Source organism: Caretta caretta, chromosome 6, assembly GCF_965140235.1.
Source record: "Caretta caretta isolate rCarCar2 chromosome 6, rCarCar1.hap1, whole genome shotgun sequence".
Taxonomy (NCBI): Eukaryota; Metazoa; Chordata; order Testudines; family Cheloniidae; genus Caretta; species Caretta caretta.
Genome location: NC_134211.1, coordinates 66637609 through 66657263, shown reverse-complemented (window position 1 = coordinate 66657263; position 19655 = coordinate 66637609). Strand labels below are relative to the sequence as shown.

The window sequence follows — 19655 nt, the reverse complement described above, 5'->3', positions numbered from 1 at the left end:
ATACTTTGGAAAAGAAATTTTTCTTCTAGCTGCATTTCTGAGTAACAACCAGCAAAATGGTGTTTTTAACTAAACTGAGAAACTGCTCCATCTCTAATGTGAGATGTCATTCTTTAAAAATTGTTTTATCTGATGGGTGTTATGCAGCATTTTGCTATTTTCTCTTAAATGAAACAGTTTAATATCCAAAAAATAAATGGCACTTTTAGCTTTTCAAGTTCTTCCTCTCAGCTTCCCATGTTTCTGTTGGTCTCTACTCAGAGCAGGTAAAAGCTCCCACAGTCAAATTTTGGATGCTTGCCAAAGTGCTCCATGTAAAATATTAACCTTTTCATCTTATAACACAATGCTTTCTAGACATATTAAACATTTTAATAAAGATTTAATAAAGATTTCCTTAAGTGTCACTGCACGTTTAGTGCATAGCTAATAGCTGAAGAACACATTTACCGTTAATGCTAAGTGCAAGTATTGTGCATTAAAGGTGCATAGCACTAATAACATTTTGCAGGTGATTCTAATACTGTGATTTAAGGTGATGCCGTGATTCTGCCACACTATTATTGGGGGAGAGGGCTAGGGTGGTGGAAAGATCAGGTAAGAATTCTTACATTGTTTAAACTTGTGCTAGAGAAGCTACCTGTGGTGTAACTCCTTATGCATTAGTGTTATCTGACTTTTTAATTTTCTTGGTTGACCTTTTTAAATGGGTGAACAATTCAATCTTGAATTCTTTGCCTATAAATGAATGTATTAACCTGTCTTTAATTTCACCTGTTCTATTCCTTTCCCTTCCTCTGCCCCCCGTCATTTGCATTGTGTTTCTGAAAGACTGGCTTTGGCTTGGTTCTCTGAATGTTTTGCAGTTTGATTTGAGTATCTGGCTTTGGGCATCTCTACTGAACTTGGACTTCATCTGCACTTACTATTGTGGTTCTTGGAAAGCGGAAGTAGGTGTACAATCTGAAAACATTGCTGTAATACTGTGTTTTTTCCCTTTTCTTCCCTTGAAAGACTGGAAAGAAGGCAGTTAAGGCAGTCCTGTGGGTTTCGGCAGATGGACTCAGAGTTGTAGATGAGAAAACTAAGGTGAGACTTTGATTTTACATTGTATCAAAATGCCTCTAATCTTTGGTACCCCTGTTCTTTTTTGGACAAGTACTTGTCCACTGAAAGAGAGGCCTACATGCACGTGACCAGTTTAATTATTCATTACGTAGTGAAAATAAACTGAAATTTGTAGTGAACCATTTGAAATGCATATTTTTACTGTCTTATTCTGCAGTGCACCCTGTGCTCATCTGACTAAACATAGCAGTTAATGTGAGCCTGGAATTCTGTTTTTGTTTAATCTGCCAGGAAAGCACATTTTCCTAATCATTTCTATCCATGTAGTACATGCAGAGTTCCCCTGACCCTGATGTCCTTTATGTACTAGTAGAGATACATGAGAGATTAATGTATAAAGAAATTTATATTGATCAATCCAGTTTACAGTGCATCTGAAGTTCCAGATCATTGTATCTTATGAGCAAGCTTCCAAAAATGCAGCAAGGGAGTTAAATAAAACGTACAGTAAGGAGAATCATATGTCTCTGAGATTTAGGTAGGTAACATGGAAAATTACTTGTTTTTTTTAAGTAAGCACCTGTTTACACTCTTGTTTTTTTGGGGTGGGGGTTTCCTTTAGGATCTTATAGTTGATCAGACAATAGAGAAGGTTTCTTTCTGTGCTCCGGACCGAAATTTTGACAGGGCATTCTCTTATATCTGTCGAGATGGCACTACCCGGCGTTGGATATGCCACTGCTTCATGGCTGTAAAGGACACAGTAAGTTGAGTGTGATAGGGTCTGCATTTAGCTTCTGCTGTGGCTAGAAGGAGGAAGAGCTGCACCCCACAGATTTTTGAAGTCTATATGTAATAAAACTTAAATTTATCTAGAGAATATGCTCCAAAGGGTTTTTACCCTAAACAAAATATTGTATTACTATTTGGTTGCAATTCTATGGTTGCAGTTCTAATTTTTTGTTTGAATTGTTTGCTTCCCGATTTGTGGTAGCCTAGTCATCTTATGGAGAGAGATGGTACCCAGCACGGTGTATAAATGGAAGGCAGTCAGAACAGAACTACACATTTAAAAATAAAGACAGAAGATACTTGTATCTGAAAATGTATACAGCTGAAAACTGAAATAGAAATGACAGTCTGAGGTAAAAACTCTATAGAGGGTAATTATAGACTTGGTGGTAGTGTTTTGAGGCCTCTTGTGTGCAAACGCACATAGAAGGCAAAGTAATTCTGATCCTCAGAATTAAAATTAAACTGCATAAATTGTGATCACCTTTGGCTTATAAAAATTAAAAGGAGACTGGGAAGCTGGTTACTTCTGTTGCAACTTATAGGACAGTAAGTTTTTTTGAATTCCAGACATCAGCAGTAATATTGGAGTTGTCTTTTAGAAGGCTTGAAAGCTTTTTATACAATAATAAAATAACTTTGTGTGCCTACATCCAGGCCAGCCAAGGTCAAACTAGACTGAATCATGAAGATTCTTAGCGTTTCACTGCTGTTGTGATGAACCTCCCTTCCTGGCCTCTCATTTTCTAAATAGGGGGATAAGATGTGGGGAAGCTCCCTTTTGTATCACAGTAGCCTTGTTCTTTGTTTAGTAAAACTGGGGTTGTTATGGAACCATTGTAAATCTTAATCTTGAGCATATTATGGACAGCTATTTTTCAAAAAGTCTGCCTCTAAGTACTAGTTTAGGTCTGCAGTCAGGGTCATTACAGGAACAAGTATTCAAGATTTGTGAGCCAGAGAGAGCCCTATGAAAATTTTCTACCTCTGTAACAGTGGCAACCTTTTGGACTTGAGTGCTTGCTACTCCAAAAAATGGCTTTACGGAGTTCCCTCTGAGCACAGTTGAACCCAAGGGCAAATTATTCCACTAGTATCTTAGTCGCAGTTGAACTAAACAGCATATCTGGAAAACTCTTACGCTGGGCTTTTCCAGCAATGTTTGTGTAGTAACAGAAGAGAGTCTTTGTACGCAAAGGGTTAATTTAAACCCATGCAGTATGACCAGGCCTAGCAGTTATCTGAGGCTCCTTAATTAGATTCTTCTTGGGAAAGGCAACTATCACTGAGTAATACACAAAACACATGTATGTATGGTTGTGCCAGTTCCTATATGATGCAATGTCTTCTTGTACAGGGGGAACGGTTGAGTCATGCTGTGGGCTGTGCGTTTGCAGCATGCCTGGAGCGAAAGCAGAAACGAGAGAAGGAGTGTGGAGTGACTGCCACCTTTGATGCCAGCAGAACCACATTCACAAGAGAGGGATCTTTCAGGGTCACCACAGCTACTGAGCAAGCAGAAAGAGAGGAAATAATGAGACACATACAGGATGCTAAAGGTAAAGGACTGCAAGTTGTGTGATTTTTTTGCTTACCATGGACAATCTGTACAAGTGACTCATAGTCTATGCAGAGAATAAAGGATTAACTTCTCCACAAACTCCTACAGTTCTGGGAAAAACAAGGCTAATCACATAGTGCAGCATGCTTGTCATTCGCTGAACATTTAATGTCCACGTAAAGATATGAAATGATCCCAGCTGCCTTCACTTCCCTACATGCCCCCCTAGAAAATCACAAAACATTGATCCATGTGTGAATGCAACTAGAAAAAGCTTCTACTTTTTGTTTGTTTTCTTAGCAGGTAGGTTAAAAAGTGTCTTGTAGAGGGAAGATGGTAGGTCCCAGGATAAAGGGATTTACAATGAAAATGGTCCAGGGACTTTTAAAAAGCTTTAAAAAAAAAAAAAAAATCAGTAAGGAAAAAATATAAAATCCAGCCATTTTTGAAGAGTTTTAAACTCTGGCTTTAGACCAAAAATATCTCCCTGGTTTTGATGATACTGTCCAATTTGCTGGAAAACTGATGGCTTTATACCCAAAGAGAAAATATTGGAGATGTAAAGGTATCCTTTATGAGTCAGTTGCATTTGTCACGTTTTCTTCATTAGTCAGATGAATAAGTGATAATGGGGTTATACAGAATTGCACAGTCAGAATGAGGGACCTGAAGTAAAGGTGTTAAAGGGTCTAGAATGTTTTAGGGTTTGTGTAAAGATGGCTCCATCTTCAGACCCCAATTTTTTTGTCAAATAAATAAACTATTAAATGAGTTGGGGCCTTCTGTATTTTCTAGTAACCTAGTAATATTACAAAAAGTAGTATTCTCCATTGTTTGTCTGACAATTCAGTAGAAGTTATCTCTAATAAAAACTCCCATAACAAGTTTCATACTTCCTCTCTGAACTTGCTAAACCCTAATCTTGATATATCTTGTAGTCTTCATCAGCTACCCACTATTCCTGATGCATCAATTTTAAAACTTACTAACTGAAGCTTTAACTCAGAAGTCAATGTAACTCCAGGGCATGAATCACAGAAATCATGCCTCAAGGTGTGAAATCTTTTTCAAGGAAGACTTATTAAAGTTTTTTCAGTTGAGTGAACAGCGTTCTGAGTAGTTGTGGCTAATAGGAATTGAAGGGGGCGGGACAGCCCAGTAAGTTCCTTCCTTTAATACTTACCACTTTAGATATCTCCAAAGTAATGTTTGTCTTTCAGATCTCTTTGTTCTGTTGAAGCCTGTTGAAAGAAATTCACTTTTTTAAGAGGTGCTTGGAAAGCAGCAGCACTGTACAGTTGAGAGGGTTCTGTGCGTGCTGGTTTCTCTACTTAGTGATGTTTAATTCTCCTAAAAATGAATGACGTATGCCACAGCTAGAGAGGTGCATTTTTATACCATATCCCATCCATCATGAGTTGTAGCACATCTAATATTCTAGTAAAGAGTGCCTCCTAGGCCGGAATTATTGTTGTAGTGGTTTAGTATTGTCAATCTGATATGTGGACATTAGTTTGTAAGTGCATTCACTCGTGACCTAATCTGGGCTTAAACTTCTACATGTCCAAAACTAAGCTTGGTCCACTGCTTCACCAGGAAGTAGGTTTCAAGTGACATAACAAAAAATTAAGCATCTGTGCTCTTACTTTGAGCAGCTTTTGGTGAAAATGTAACTAGTGACTGGCAGCTGCTCTGTCTGGAAAGGTAAATACAACTGAAAATCTGCCTCTTCATCCTGTTCTGAGGTAAACCAGAGACTTTGGCTTTCTGGGACATGTAAATTGTTTAGTGACTTAATTGAATAGAAGTAACACTAACAATTCTGTCCATATGCTGTTCACCTCACAATTTTGCACAAGTTTATAAAATAAGAATGGGGCTGTATTTTTATCTTACAAGTTTTTGTGTGTGTGTTTGTTTCGGGTTTTTTGAGCCAGAAGTAAAACTGAATTCCTATTGGTTTAGGAACACTTGACATATCCCCACCACCAAGCAGCTAAAAAGGAATATACATTTTACACAGCGCCTGTCCATGTAAAGTGCATGGTCTGTCTTAGTGTTAAATACATGTGTGTGCAAACAGTTGCCAATGGTGAAATGAACAGCTGTAGAGAACTGATTTTTCTGTTGTAATATTAACACTTTGAGCGACAAAGGCAGTTTTAACTATAATTACAGCAAGTTTATCCTCTGAAAACACACCAATACTGCTGACCCGGGAAAAGTGTTTAGCAGTGCTTCACTTTCCTAAACTTTTATGTTCTGTTTTCTTTTCACAGCTGAAACAGAAGTGAAAACAGCAGCAGCTCCCAGTGCTACACCCAGCAATACTGCCCAATCTCCTGGCTCCCCAACCTCTCCCACTGCTGACATCACTGCTTCTCTAGATAAAGAGATGAATCATCCCCATGCTATCCCACGAAGGCATGCCCCTATAGAGCAACTTGCTAGGCAAGGCTCTTTCCGAGGTTTCCCTGCCCTTAGCCAGAAGATGTCCCCCTTTAAACGCCAGCTGTCATTGCGAATAAATGAGCTGCCTTCAACAGTGCAAAGAAAGACAGACTTCCCCATGAAGAACTCAGGTAAAAGCAAGTGTGTGTTCTACCACAGTGGTTCTCAACCAGGAGTCCGGGGCCCCATGTGGGGCCATGAGCAGGTTTCAGGAGGTCCACCAAGCAAGGCCAGCATTAGACTTTCTGAGGCTCAGGGCAGAAAGCCGAAGTCCCACTGCATGGGGCTGAAGCCTGAGCATTATAGCTTCACAGGGGGCCCCTGCAGCATGGGGCCCCAGGCAGTTGCCCTGCTTGCTACCCCTTAACTCCGGCCCTGGCTTTTATATGCAGAAAAACAGTGGTTGTGACACAGGTGGCCTGTGGAGTTTTTATAGCATGTTGTGGGGGGCCTCAGAAAGAAAAAGGGTGAGAACCCCTGTACCGTAACATTGTCCTTTGCAAGTGCAGAAGACAAAAGCTTCCTGCATGCTTCTTACCTCCTGGTTTTAACCATGCAGCTAACTTGCTCAGTGCTGTTTAATGTGCCAGTTCCTTCTTTCCACTTCACTTCAGATGGCCTGCCACTAACAAAAGTGTCACAGCTCAGAAGAACTATGTTGGCAGGGAAGGGATTAGGGTTTCAAATGTAAATCATCAGCACAAGGTAAACTGACTTGTTCTTGGTGTTTGAGACTTCCAAGAAAAGCTCAGGAAGAGGTGTTGGTGAATTAGTAGGTGGCACTCTTCGCTCTGTCATTAAACCAAAGCCAGGTGTGATGGTAGGGGGCTCTGTACTAATAATGGCTTTTGAGATGTAAAATGCTAAAGTCTTGACCACTTGTGATCGTTAAAGATCCTATGACCTTTTTCGCAAGTGTTATCCTAGAGGTCCCTGTCAAATTCTGACTCCCTAAATTCTTCTTCAGAGCAGTTAAATGAGCTGCTTTTGCCTCCCCAATGAAAACAACTTTTAGTATTAAGTGGTGCAAAGTGGCTGTATTTCAGTAGTGTGTGGTGCCATGTCTATTAAACTTCGAAGCTTTCACACTAAATCATCCCAATACAAATGTAAGTAGTGACAATTATGCAATATAGTAATAAAATTATATACGCACACTAGAATCCCAGTAAGTAGGATATCCTGCTGCATGGCTTATATTCTGATAGCCCCATTTTAAAGATCTGTAACCTTAAAGTTTAAAAAAAAACCAACTGAATAACGACCAAAACGGGCAGTATTTACATGTCTTTATTTGTTAATCTTTTCATCTTTAAGCTCTGATGTTAAAGCAGAAGTTGCCAAATTTCACATCTGTTTAGCATCTGGTAATGAACAACTTAGTACTAGCTAAATACATTCATGTTAAGAATTTATTCTATTACTGTCCCATTTTTGCAGTTGTCATTTCCTTTCAGTATTGGGTTAAATGGGTTCTTTGGGAGGTGTCTTGATTAAGCATGTCCCATTTAAGTGGCATACACTCCATTTGCTTTAGCCCAGTCTTCCTTTCAGAGTAGCAGCTGTGTTAATCTGTATTCGCAAAAAGAAAAGGAGGACTTGTGGCACCTTAGAGACTAACCAATTTATTTGAGCATAAGCTTTCATGAGCTACAGCTCACTTCATCATCCGATTAGTTACGAAAGCTTATGATTAGCTCACGAGAGCTTATGCTCAAATAAATTGGTTAGTCTCTGAGGTGCCACTAGTACTTCTTTTCTTTTTCCCAGTCTTCCTGAATTTTTCAGGTCACTTGTAATCTCTGCAATCCTGTTTTGCTTCCATTGCTTGCGTGTACTGCTGAATGGTGTAGGGCTGATATCCAGAGGCACTTTTGGAGAGCAATGCAAGTAGGAATATCTGGAAAATCTGACATTGCCGCACCATTTGCCAAAAATACCTCTCTTTTTCCACACACATACGGACACTGGGAAATGTGGTCAAGTCTAGTTATGGAATAGACATATAAAAGCTTAACTGTCATAGTTTTATTAAAAAGAAATATACATAAATTTAAGCTGACGTAGTAGTAAGGATGTGGCACAATCAAGGTGAGTTCCCATTATACATCAAATGGGTTCTTAACAAATGATGATATTGAATTATACCACATGAGCTGTAATGCCTAGGCAGTGTCAACCTCACTTTGTATTTCCTGGCTTTTAACTGTCACAACCGTAATACTATACAAGTAAGGAATTGTCAGTGGTGTTCCTTACAGCTTCACTTTCGGGAAAACCCATCCCACAATATACCTTTTAGAGGGCAAAGTATGTGATCATTTCCTGAATGGCAGCTACGCCTTCTGCTAATACATCTTCTTAGCTCCTGTGAGCTGCTGTCCTGCAGTTTGAAGCATATCATTTGAATAGTAACATCCATCTTACATCTTGAATCAGATGCCTTGTGAGCCATTGATATGTTGCATAAGACAATATAATGTACAACTGTCTTATGTCTGTAACAAAGCTGTGTTAGAACTTATTGTCTGAACTTCCTGGGAACAAAACCTGATACAATTACATGTTAAAAATGGATGGCCTGTCCTATCAACCAGGAGATAGACCATTAGAAACTCACTTCAAAACTGGAAAACAAATACTCCACTTTCTCTCAAGGATAAAACTCCCCAGATATGCTGGATATGGCTTTGTATTTCTACTGCCAAGTCTTCACCGTGGATTGAAAGGGTGGTAAACCCAATCTACGTATAAGGCTATCCAAGTCAATGGAAGGAATATCTTGTGAGATAAGGACAATATTTACTTCATCTTTTCTGTATCCCTTAACTTTCCATGAGTAATGATCTGTGTTTAATTTTCAGTCCCTGAGATGGAAGGGGAAGTGGACAGCATTAGCTCCCTGTGCTCCCAGATTACTAATGCTTTCAGCACACCGTCAGAGGACCCCTTCTCCTCTGCTCCTATGACAAAACCAATCACCGTAGTTGCACCACAGTCTCCTGCCTTTCAAGGTTTGTAACTTTTAAGCTTGCATGGACATGCTGGATGATGCTTGTATTTATGTAATTTTGCTTTCCAGTAGCATGCCATCACCATAATGTCTCAGATTTCCTCTTGCACAACCATTATATCATCTGCAGTTTGAAGACACATTCTGCTTTATTCATCTCATGTGCGTATAGCTGTTTGTTTCCTCTGTTTTGTTTATCTCCCAAAAAAGATTCATACACCATCCCCAAAATTGTGTTATGTCCATGGGTTGGAGGGGGAGAGAGATAATGGCTACCTTACTATTCTGGCTACTGAATTGCAGTGCGGTCTTAAATGGGGTGCCAGTGTATGCAAGTCCGATGCAGAGGGCCCCTCGAACTGGAGATCACAGATGAAGCATGTATAGGACACCCGAATCATCAATTTGTTCTAAAACATGGAGACATTTTAACATGAGGGGTGATGAGTGGGAGTTATATAATTGTGTTACTGGCCTCAGATTTTTAGTATATATGAAATCCTGTGAATGGAAGCGAGTATTATTATGGCAGAACTTCATTTTTTTAAGCACAGAGAAAACAATCAGTTGCATTTAAGTGTTCTGTTGTGACTTTCACTGCATTGTAATAATTTCCATTCTGATTCTCTCTGCATACCTGCTTTTATTTCAGCCAGTTTGAAACAGCTTTATTCATAAAACTAGCTTCTTATTTTACTGATAGGATTTTAGAAAATCCACAGTCCAACTGTGTAGCTAACAGTTGATTTGGTAGAATTAAAATAACTGGCTTTATAAAGTTTGAATGGGCTGTAAATTAGTCACTGTTCCAAACTGAGCTAATTTACACAAGCTTTTGTCATGTGTGTTTGTACAAGTGGCGTATGTTGGCAGGAATGACAAGGCCCTTTCCTCCAGTCAGCTGCATGCCTTGCATGAATTAATTGCAATGATGTTGTCTGCTCCCATTTTAGTTAATGGCACTGCCTCTGCCTTCTGTGTGCTTGCTGTTAAACCATCCCAAGCTGCTGTAGCACCCACAGCTATGCCAGTTCGTGAAACCAATCCTTGGGCTCATGCCCCTGCTGCCCCTGCTGCTAATACTGGAGCTGCAGCCACATTCTCTGGTAAGATTGGGTATAGGTCCTCTGAGTTGTTTTGAGAACTTAGGGTCAAAAGTATGATTGAGCCCCTGGGACAGCTACAAATGTGTCTCATTTAAGGAGTGGAAGGGACAGTGAAAAAAGCTGGAAGTAGAAGGTTTTTACCCAAGTGGTAGAGGGGAGCCATGAACTGGGTAGTTATGGGATTATAGGCTGTACTGTGAGTTTTGTTTTAGCACCTGATGATTTTCTTAAGTTACAAAAAGGCAAGTCATGGAAATTTAGAGCAAAGAAAATTCGGTGTTGTTTCTATACCTAAAATACCTTTTTATTGGCGCTAATAAGGGGAGTTTAATCTGGTGGTGTACTGTCTTCATTATCTGACCCTTTTGGAAACTAAAGCTGCCCCTGAGCAGTTGATCTGGCCCTCGAGGAAGCCATGGCCTTGTATACATGGGAAAGGTTTTTTGGTATAAGCTATGGTGTGAATTTAAACCAATATAGTTATACCAGTATAACTACCCCACACATAGGCACTCTTGTTCCGGTCACTTTTTGATATAGCTTATGTTGCTTGGGAATAGATTTAAGCTAAATGAAAAAGCCATCTTTATTTCAGAGTAAATGTCTACATGGGATTGGAGGGTTGTTATACCTGCAGAACTTTCCTAATAGACAGGCCCTAAACGCCTGCTCTGATAGCTTTCCAGGCAGCCAAGGGTTTAATTTTGCCACTCAAATGTTTTCAGCTGTTTAGCATCACATCCAGGGATGGATTATCCACAGATCCTTGAATCCAGCCCTACACACCAAGGTAGCTCGTGTAATGACAGCAGTAGACTCTTGATCTGTGGATACAGTGTCTCCACTTATTTCTGCCAAAGTCAGAGAGCTCTCTCTGCCTGATTTTAGGTATTAGACAGTTGTTAACTCACTGTTCAGAGATTCTCTTCTATTTCAGCAAAACACTAAGCAGCATTTGCACTATAGTACTGCCTCCTTGCCTTCCTGGTTCCCCTTTCCTTCGTGGTTGGAAAGCTGACATGGGGAGAGGAAGAAGGGGACCAGGGGAACTTGAGAAGGGAAGAAAGGAAGAACATGGGAGGAGGGAGAAATTATATGGGATCTAAACTGTGTTAAGAAATGAGTTAAAAGTTGAACTGCTAGGGAAAATATACTGAAATCTTGAGAATTGAACATTGCAGAAAAATTAGACAGAGGTTAACAGACTGAATTATGCAGGAAAAGAGTAAGGAAAGAGTGGAGATGAAGGAAGGGAGAGAAAGAAGAACAAAACAAAGGTGTCATAGTAAGTACAGTTTAACTGTTTTATTGAATGTTGCAAGTTGTTAAATACACATTCCAAAGGTTTGAGTGTATATATGCAATACAAAGAGTGTGTATCTTGTCTACTATTTTAAAAATACATTTGCAGTCCCACATTTAGGTAATGGAAAATGAGTACCTTAGGAGGAGCCCTAAAGTGTTCATGAATTCCTAGTCCCATGAGATCCAACCTCCTGTAAAAATCCTAAAATCCATCAGGGCAAGGATATTCAAACAACAACCTCTCCCCCTGAGATCCCTCCACTAAATAATGGAATTTGTAACAAGTTCAGTCTTAGTCACTGGGGGACAGAGCATTTTGTCGCTAGGTCACGGATTCCAGTCTGGCCTCAGTTATAATGCTAAAGTTTTATTGCCATCTAAAAACCTTGGCCTATGTACAATTGGTGGTTGGTCTGAGTGGCCGGGATTTCTAATAGGCAGGTTATCAGCACTCTTGTGGGCTGTAAGTAGAAAGACCAAAGCTTAAATTGGCTATGCGACAGAACTACCATCCTTACCCAACTGGGATGGTTCCTCTCAGCTCAGGGCTCATAGGCAGTGGAGAGAACTCATATAGTTGCCTGTCATCTACATGTTCTGTTGATGAATAAGACTTTAGTCTCCAGGGCTTCCAATCAAGCACTATTCACAGTCGCTTAAATAGTTTTGGAAAATGAGGGACAAGAAAGAAGACAAGATAAAGAATAGGAAGTAGAGGAAAGAGATTTTGTGATCCTGCTAATTAAGTAAAAAACCAAAGATACTGTTGTTACCACCATAGCTTGCTACAGCTTGAATTCGAAGGCCTTGTCTACACTACAAAGTTTTGTCGGTAAAAGCTGCCTTTTGCTGACAAAACAGGGGAGGTGTACATGCTACAGAGCTACTTTTGGCAGCAAAACGAAACCACATTGACAAGAGGCATAGGGCTTTCTGTGGCAAAGTTAAAATGACAAAGCATCAGTGTAGACACTGCTGTTTGTTTTGTTGACATAACTGGCTTCCACCAGAATCCTACAATGCTTGCCAGGACTGCTTTGCTCACTGTTTTGAACTCTGCTGCCCTGCAGGCATGCCCCTCTCCTCCCTTCCTCCCCCCCATTTCAAAGCTCCGGGAAGTATCTGACAGCTGAGCGTGCTGCTCTGTTTGGGGAACAAAGAGCAAATCATTGGAATGCTCCTGTTCTGTTCTCAGCACTAGGAACACAGGGGCATGCAGACTGCTGCTGGGGGTGGGGAGGGAGGGACTGTTGTGCTGCTTTGACATTCCTCAGTACAGAGAGCTCATGGAGCTGGTTGCTGCTCCTGGCAGCTGAGGAGGCTGTGGGAGAACTCGGCGGGAATCATAGAACCGCAGGCAGAGTGGGCTGCTTTGGGAGAGACTGCTGTGCTGAGCAGAGCTGGGGGCTTATGCGTGGAGGGGGGGTCCCCCTCTCCCTGCCTCAGGATAGGTCTGTCAGCCTGCTGTCTCCCCTGCCCCAGACACACCATTCTCCTCTCCTCCCCTCCCCCCCCCCCCTTTCAGTTGAAAAGTGGCTGGCAATCTAAAAGGATGCCCCTGGAATGATGGGATTGAGAAACCTGCATCATGTAATGCGGTACCTGCCCCATGAGGCATTGCAAACCCTTCTCAACGCATCCTGCAGCCAGTTGCACAGTGAGATACCTACCCCAGTGCACTGCTCTGTGTCAACACGAGAGCTGCTAGTGTGGACGCACTCGGCCAACACAAGGACCTAGTGTGGACATGCAACAGCGCTTTTAATTAAAGCGGCATAACTTTTGCTGACAAAACTTTGTAATGTAGACAAGGCCTAAGAGTCACCAGGCCTGACTGGCATGTTCAAAAGCTATTTTGCTCTGAACAGGGAAGTCTTAAGTTGCCCTTTCCTATGCCAAAGTAGGAGCAAGTAATAAGGGAAGGTAGTGCTACATTTTCCCGCTTGCCTCTCACCTTCCTCCCCCTCTCGGAAAACCAACCTCAGATCTCTGCTGTAAAAGGATGCTTCAGTGCTGCCAGTGTCCCCTCCTGAATGGAGGTGATGTGAGTGCTAGTGGCAAATTTGTTAGATAAAATCTCTTCTGGAACAAGGGAATTCTTCTCTCTCCCCTTCTTCCTCCTCCTGCTGCAGAGATTGCAGCATCCTCGCAAGCTGTAGGGGCTGAGAGCCTGGGGCTGCATTTGAGTACACATCTTTGGAGCCCTTTGACTAGCTTTGATAAGGAGGTGAACATAGCTGGCAAACTGATGTTTTACTGACTTCCCCATGTTTTTCTTTCCAGGTACTGAATGGAGCACTTCCTCCAGTGCAGCTTCACCAATTCTCTTCCAGATGACTCACAGACGCACTCCCTCAGAGGCAGACCGCTGGTTGGAAGAAGTATCCAAGACGGTCAGAGCCCAGCAGCCACCACCAGCGGCCCCACAGCCATTCGCACAGCCTCCCCTTGCGGCTTCCAAGCCAGCGCCACCTTTTCCAGTGAACACCTTTGTTGCTCCTCAGCCAGTGCCAGTTGGCGTGGTACCGCCAATGCAGCCAGCATTTATCCCTGCTCAGCCGTTTGCTGTAGCAAATGGAATGGCCTTTTCTGCTCCCAGTGTGCCTGTGGTTGGAATCACTCCTTCTCAGATGGTAGCCAATGTTTTTGGAACTGCAAGTCCCATTCCAGCATCCCATCCCCATCAGTCACCTAGTCTTGTCAAACAGCAGACGTTCCCCCAGTCTGAAACCAACAGTGCTACTGCCAGTCCATTCTTCAAATCTTCTGCTCAGCAAAATGGCTCCGCAGCTTTCAATGGCGTTGACAGTAGCAAATGGGCCACTGAGGACAAGCAGTTACAGCCTCCTGCATCTGGCCACCAGGTAGATCCATTTGAAGCACAGTGGGCAGCACTAGAAAGCAAGGCAAAGCAGCGCACTAACCCATCTCCAACTAACCCCTTCTCAAGTGATTTACAGAAGACGTTTGAGATCGAGCTTTAAACATGTATTGTGTGCTAGGATGGAGGGAGCAGAGGACTAGTTCTAATTTGAACATTTTGATGAACTAAAAAGGTCCCTACAAATGAAGAGGGAGCAGTCATGGGAAGGAGAAACCTACGATGGACCTGTTATGCAGTTATTAGACAGGAATTATGGAAACACCCCTTTCTGCCCGCCCTCCCTCCCTCCCTCCCCGCTTGGAAAGCTAAATGGCAGAGGAAACCTAAGAGATCCGAGGTGGGGGTTGAGCCCTGAAGCCCATTTGCTGGAATATCAAGAGATCTCACAGGATGAATATCCAATGATCTACCTTTGTCTTTAGGTTCTTTCTACTTTTCTGTGAATTGTGAACATTCCCCTGGAGGAAAGAGGAAGCAAAGTTTTCTAAGGTGGGGAAAGGAGTTGTTGGATGTATTAGGAGAGGGGGGAGTTGTCAACTGCCCAGCAAAAGCTGTTTGTGGAAAAAGTTGAGCTTCCATTTTGAGTAACAGAGCGAATATTATATATATAAAGAATAAAATAAAGCCAAAATCTTTATTTTTATGCATTTAGAATATTTTAAATAGTTCTGGCTATTAAAAGCTGTCTGAGTTGTAAGTAATCTTGCCAAAGGTAAAAAGGGGTGGGATGTAAGAAATTGTACATAAGATTGATTTATCACTGATTCTTATTGTAAGTAATATGGGGGAGGGAGGAGATGGGTCCCTAGCTTGTTCTTGTATAAGTTCATTTGTAAGTGGCATATTGCAACAACAATCATGAGTCATGACCAATAAAGTCACTATAGAGTAGTTTTAAATAAAAAAAAAATTAAAGAACAGTATTGCCATGGTTTGAAAACCATGGGGAAATTCTATTGTCTTTTTTTAATGGAATCAAACTAAATATTATATTGTATGTATTTTTTCTTTCATGTACTGCTGCAGTTTCCTTGTCTTAATTTTAACACTACTGTGATTTACTGTAACCATATCTACAATCTGGGGCTACCCAGGAACCCATTTTGTGTTTGCTCCATAGATTCGTTTTTTAACTTTGTTTGTGAAACTTTGTGATTAGGGCTGCAGCTGTTCCAAGTTCTGCCTCTGGTGACTTGTGAAATCCATCTCATTTTAACTTTACTTTTAAACTTTGGCCTTACAAGCAAAAGTAAGTTATATATTTGTACTGATTATGATGATTTATAATCTGCTTTAACAGAAATAAATGTTGGTGGTAGAAACTTGCATTTTGCAAAGTTTTCCTTCTTTCTCCCTCTGCATGCCTTCTTTGTATCCTATGCACTCAGTTCATACCCTTACTTGCCTGATAAGCTGAGAAGTCACTTCAGTGCCTGTGTTAAACAAAATATTGATTCTTTCAACAGCTAAATTCCTTTTCTCATATTTTCTACATACTATTAAAACTGGTTACCTAGAGCTCTTGGACCTGATTTTTAAATGTGCTGGGCACCCAAGGTTCTCATTGACTTCATTTGAATGTTTTGAGTATTTTGAAAATCAGACTCATAGCATTTTTCACTGCCTAGTGAGATCCTTGATTTGCATCACTGATTCACATATCAGAGTGAATATCTCGGGCTCTTATTTGCTTCCAGGGGGTGGATACCCTTCTGTTCCATGGCAGTTATGCCCAAAGCTATCAGTCTTGCTGTGTCATGTAACAGAATGGGAAAGAGTAGAGAAGGTGTTTTTCTCTTACCCAGCATAAAGGCATGAAGATCCTGGCAGCCCCTGGAGAAGGCAATCAATCTCTGTTCTTACTGCTCTCCATTTTTCTGAGGTTCTTTGTATTCCACAAATATGTAAGCTGCTGCCTATGCTATTAAGGTAAGTGGTGATGCAACTTATCCAAAGAGAGTTGGTGAATGTGCTTAGATTTCCCTGTGCAGAGAGGCTAAGTATAAAACACAAGCCACTATGTGGCTCATATTTCCCTTTCTAAAAAGTTCATCATTCTGCTGAATCCAGTAATTTGTATCTTGAATGATAAGAGAAGTTTAGTCTCAAACACTAAACCCAGGTAAAGGGAACTTGTGCTTTTATTTTTCCATTGAAATAAATTGGTACTTTCTGTGACTGCTAGAACCTGATGTGTGTCCATGGGGTAAGACGCACCCTAGGCCATGTTCCTCAAGACTTAGCAAGTGCTACCTTTTTTTAAAAAAAAAAATCCGTTTATTGTGTTATTTTAAAGTTGCATGGCTAAGCACTCAAGTCAGGCAATGCTGAGTTTAAGATTGGCCATGCAACATTAACTCTGCCCCTTGTGTTGTCTAATACCATGAACATACCATTTCTCAAATACAGCGTGACCACTTTTTCTGCAACATCAAATACAAATGCTACCATAAATGTCACTTTTCATTCCTCTTGTAGATAGCCAGTCAAGGGGAATACAACATTCAGATTTGTCTGATACAGCTACACCTACCATTTGATGTCAGTCCAAGCAGAATATGATCTTCCTGCAGTCCACTAACATTCTTCCCTGAACAGTGAACATATTTTACTTCATGATATTTAGAGACAGCCCAAAAAAGTAAACAATCTGCTAGTTTGGTTACTATACAATTAAAGCTTCAGCAAAATCTCAGAGAATAAAATCGGTAGGGGAAAGGACAGCTTCATTCAGTTTGTAAGGTGGTTGTATGTCTTTTTAAAACAGTGTGAAGTAACGGGTCTATTTAGGAATCCATTTGAAAAATCAAATACCTGGACAGCTGCTTCAAAATATCTATACTGAAACTGGCCATCATCCATCTTTCTACAGTGAAGAGAGAGTATGAGCAACTTAATGTAACTAACTCCACTTCATCAAAACTAGATGGTGACATCAGCTGCTTTAACCAAAAAAAGGCCTTTACTTCAAGTGGAACTTATTACCAATCCTGTGCTGCAGGAGCTGACTATTTACATGAGTGCTACATAATTGTATAACTTAACCAAAGGTTGACTCTTGCTAACATGTTTTAAACATTATACTGTAGAAATTGTTACACTGGTAAATCGTCTTCAGCTCAGCCTGGGGGAAGTGTGGTGACCACTCAGTTTCGGATAAAGTTCTAACTGTGTTTCGTTCGCTTCTCTCTATATGCTTGCTTCAGGGCATTGCAATGGTAAATCAGAAGGGGGCAGGGCTAGCCTCTAGTGGTGTTCTCCTGCTGCTGGTGCTCTGTAGAGAACATGCACAGCCCCCTGAGAGGAATCTTAATATTGAGAGATTTAGGAATTGAATTTCACTAATTTATATTTCTCCACATGGTGACTGCCAACCAGAAAAGTGCTTAACACTCCTGTGTGGCAGGTGGTGTCCCTATTCACTAATGGAGAAACTGAGGCAGAGAAGGGTTAGGATTTGCTTAATGTCACAACAAGGCTAGGAAGAGAATGCAGACTTTAATGCTGCCTTATATAGGAGCAAAGAAAGTCTGTTACAGGAAAGGATGGCTAATTTTGCTTAGTACCCTGCATGGGAGGAGAAAAGGTGATGGGATACGCTACAGTAAAAATTTGCTCAACCTTGTTAGAGTAGAAAATAGAGACTTTCCTAGCAGATTATTAGGTTTGTTGACTAGTTTAGACCTCAGCATGTACCCAGCACACATTCACTACAACCCACATGAACTGACCAAAATCCAGTTTTACGCTAGTAAAATGGACTTGGCAACACCATGTGGGGGCAGCTGGCTGGGAGGGAAAAGCAGTGCTTCAGGGCCCAGCCTAGAATCAAAGAGGGAAATACCAAAGGTTGAATAACACTGAGTAGGTTAGGCCTCTACACATGCTGAAATGTAGCGTAGGGGTGTAGCTGACCAACTCACTCAGGCTACAGCAGGCATGTTGGAACAAGGAGATGGTGCTCCATATGTCAGTAGTTCTCTCTAGAGGAAGCTTTATACATAATACACTAGTGTAGGAGGCAATAATTGTTTGGGGATGTTACTGTGTCTTGGCTTGAGCAAGGCACTGCCGTTTTCTTTCACAGTCCTGTGTATACATTTGATGGTGCCACCCTTTGTTGGTCACAGAATGCTGAATGCTTCTGTTCTATTTACACTGCATGTGGAATTCCTTACCTGTAGTACCACCCTGCTGGAATGACTACCTCCACTGCTCTGAGAGGGTGGGGTCCTAAAGGACATGTAGTCTTGTGGCAGTTAAGCGAGGACAGAGCTCTAAAACACTGCTGAGTCAGTTGGCAGAAAGCAGTCTTTGTGCTAAGCCCCAGCATGGTGCTGGATGAATTAGAAAAGCAGGAATGGTTAAAGCACAGGGACTTGGCCCACCTGAAATGCCCCTGTTGCTGTGATCAGTTAAGCAATATCTGTTTCTTCCCAAAACTTGCCATATTTCAGTGGATGCTGAAATGACCTGTCTGGAGTTGTGTTTGAAGTGTGTTAGGATGAAAGAAATAGCCTTCAAGAAACACTGAGGCTGTCATGGGATTAGAACACCATGTTTACATGCAATAGGTTCTGTTGCCCTTCAGTGCCCACAGGCTTTTAGATGGGAACATTCTGCCTCACTGTTCAGGGTATTAGTGGATGGTGGTTGTCTTTCTCCAAGTGGCTCACAGATTTTGTTTTTAGGAAAGCTTTCTCTTGCTTGCATGAAGTGTGTGTCTCCCTCTCTTTCACGCTGCCTGTTAAGCTTCTCTAAAGTAACAGGATTCTTTGGTTCTTAGCATTTCTTCTGTGAATGAAGGCAGGTGTTTGTGTGAAAATAAGGAGCTGTGATGTGTTTAGGACAGTGGAGCTTCTACTGCCTCTGAACAATGGCACTGAGTAGCATTCATATATTGGCAAAACAGCCCACCTGAGTGATGAGCAGAGTGAGGCTCCTAAAATGTGTTTTTTGGAGTAAAAAGGACAAAGTCCCTGTTCCTGTCCAGTAATCTTCCTAGGCCGCCATCTCTTGGGAGCTGGGCTAGAGCTGATTCTCATCCCTGTTGGTGAGAAGGGTTGTCCTGGGGTTGGTACTGAGAACAGCTGGCACAGCAGAAGCTGGAGTAATACTCATTAGTGCAGAGCTGGGCCTGTATGATCAGATCACAGTTGGCAAGGTGTGGCTGGTCAACACACTGGGTGGTCAGGTCCACAGCTGCAGCAAAAGAAATAGCAGGAGGAGAATGACAAGTTAAATGGGGGAGGGAGAGGGCATCAGTGCCTGTTTAGTGCTGCACAGTAGTAGCATAATTTCTGACAAACACATTTATATTTCTAAATGAATAATTAGTCAAAACTCAGTTGATCTGCCAGGACCTTCTTTGTCTTTAAACATCATAAGCACTTAGGAGAGAGCATGTTCCTGCCTTCCCCATGCTGACTGTGTAAACAAGTCTTTGCTACCTTCCAGAACTGTTCAGTTGGGCTC

General features: G+C 41.5%; 2 protein-coding genes across 13 annotated transcripts in view; one reads left to right on the top strand and one right to left on the bottom strand.

Annotated features, from left to right (window-relative positions):
* Positions 1–15506, top strand: part of LOC125638864 (protein numb homolog) — a 273102-nt gene extending 257596 nt beyond the window's left edge. For 9 of the 11 annotated variants that reach the window (XM_075129670.1, XM_048855104.2, XM_075129668.1 and 6 more), the window contains 7 exons: positions 1015–1089; positions 1691–1831; positions 3218–3419; positions 5701–6003; positions 8737–8886; positions 9839–9991; positions 13580–15506. In XM_075129670.1, the coding sequence (XP_074985771.1) occupies positions 1015–1089; positions 1691–1831; positions 3218–3419; positions 5701–6003; positions 8737–8886; positions 9839–9991; positions 13580–14280 (1725 nt within the window). In that variant the 3' untranslated portion in view covers positions 14281–15506. The remainder of the gene's footprint in view (positions 1–1014; positions 1090–1690; positions 1832–3217; positions 3420–5700; positions 6004–8736; positions 8887–9838; positions 9992–13579) is intronic. The other 2 variants (XM_075129673.1, XM_075129672.1) reach the window with 1 other exon arrangement.
* A 797-nt stretch (positions 15507–16303) lies between these two features.
* PAPLN (papilin, proteoglycan like sulfated glycoprotein) overlaps positions 16304–19655 on the bottom strand; it is a 68231-nt gene continuing 64879 nt past the window's right edge. For both annotated transcript variants that reach the window (XM_075129662.1, XM_048855095.2), the window contains one exon: positions 16304–19382. In XM_075129662.1, the coding sequence (XP_074985763.1) occupies positions 19222–19382 (161 nt within the window). In that variant the 3' untranslated portion in view covers positions 16304–19221. The remainder of the gene's footprint in view (positions 19383–19655) is intronic.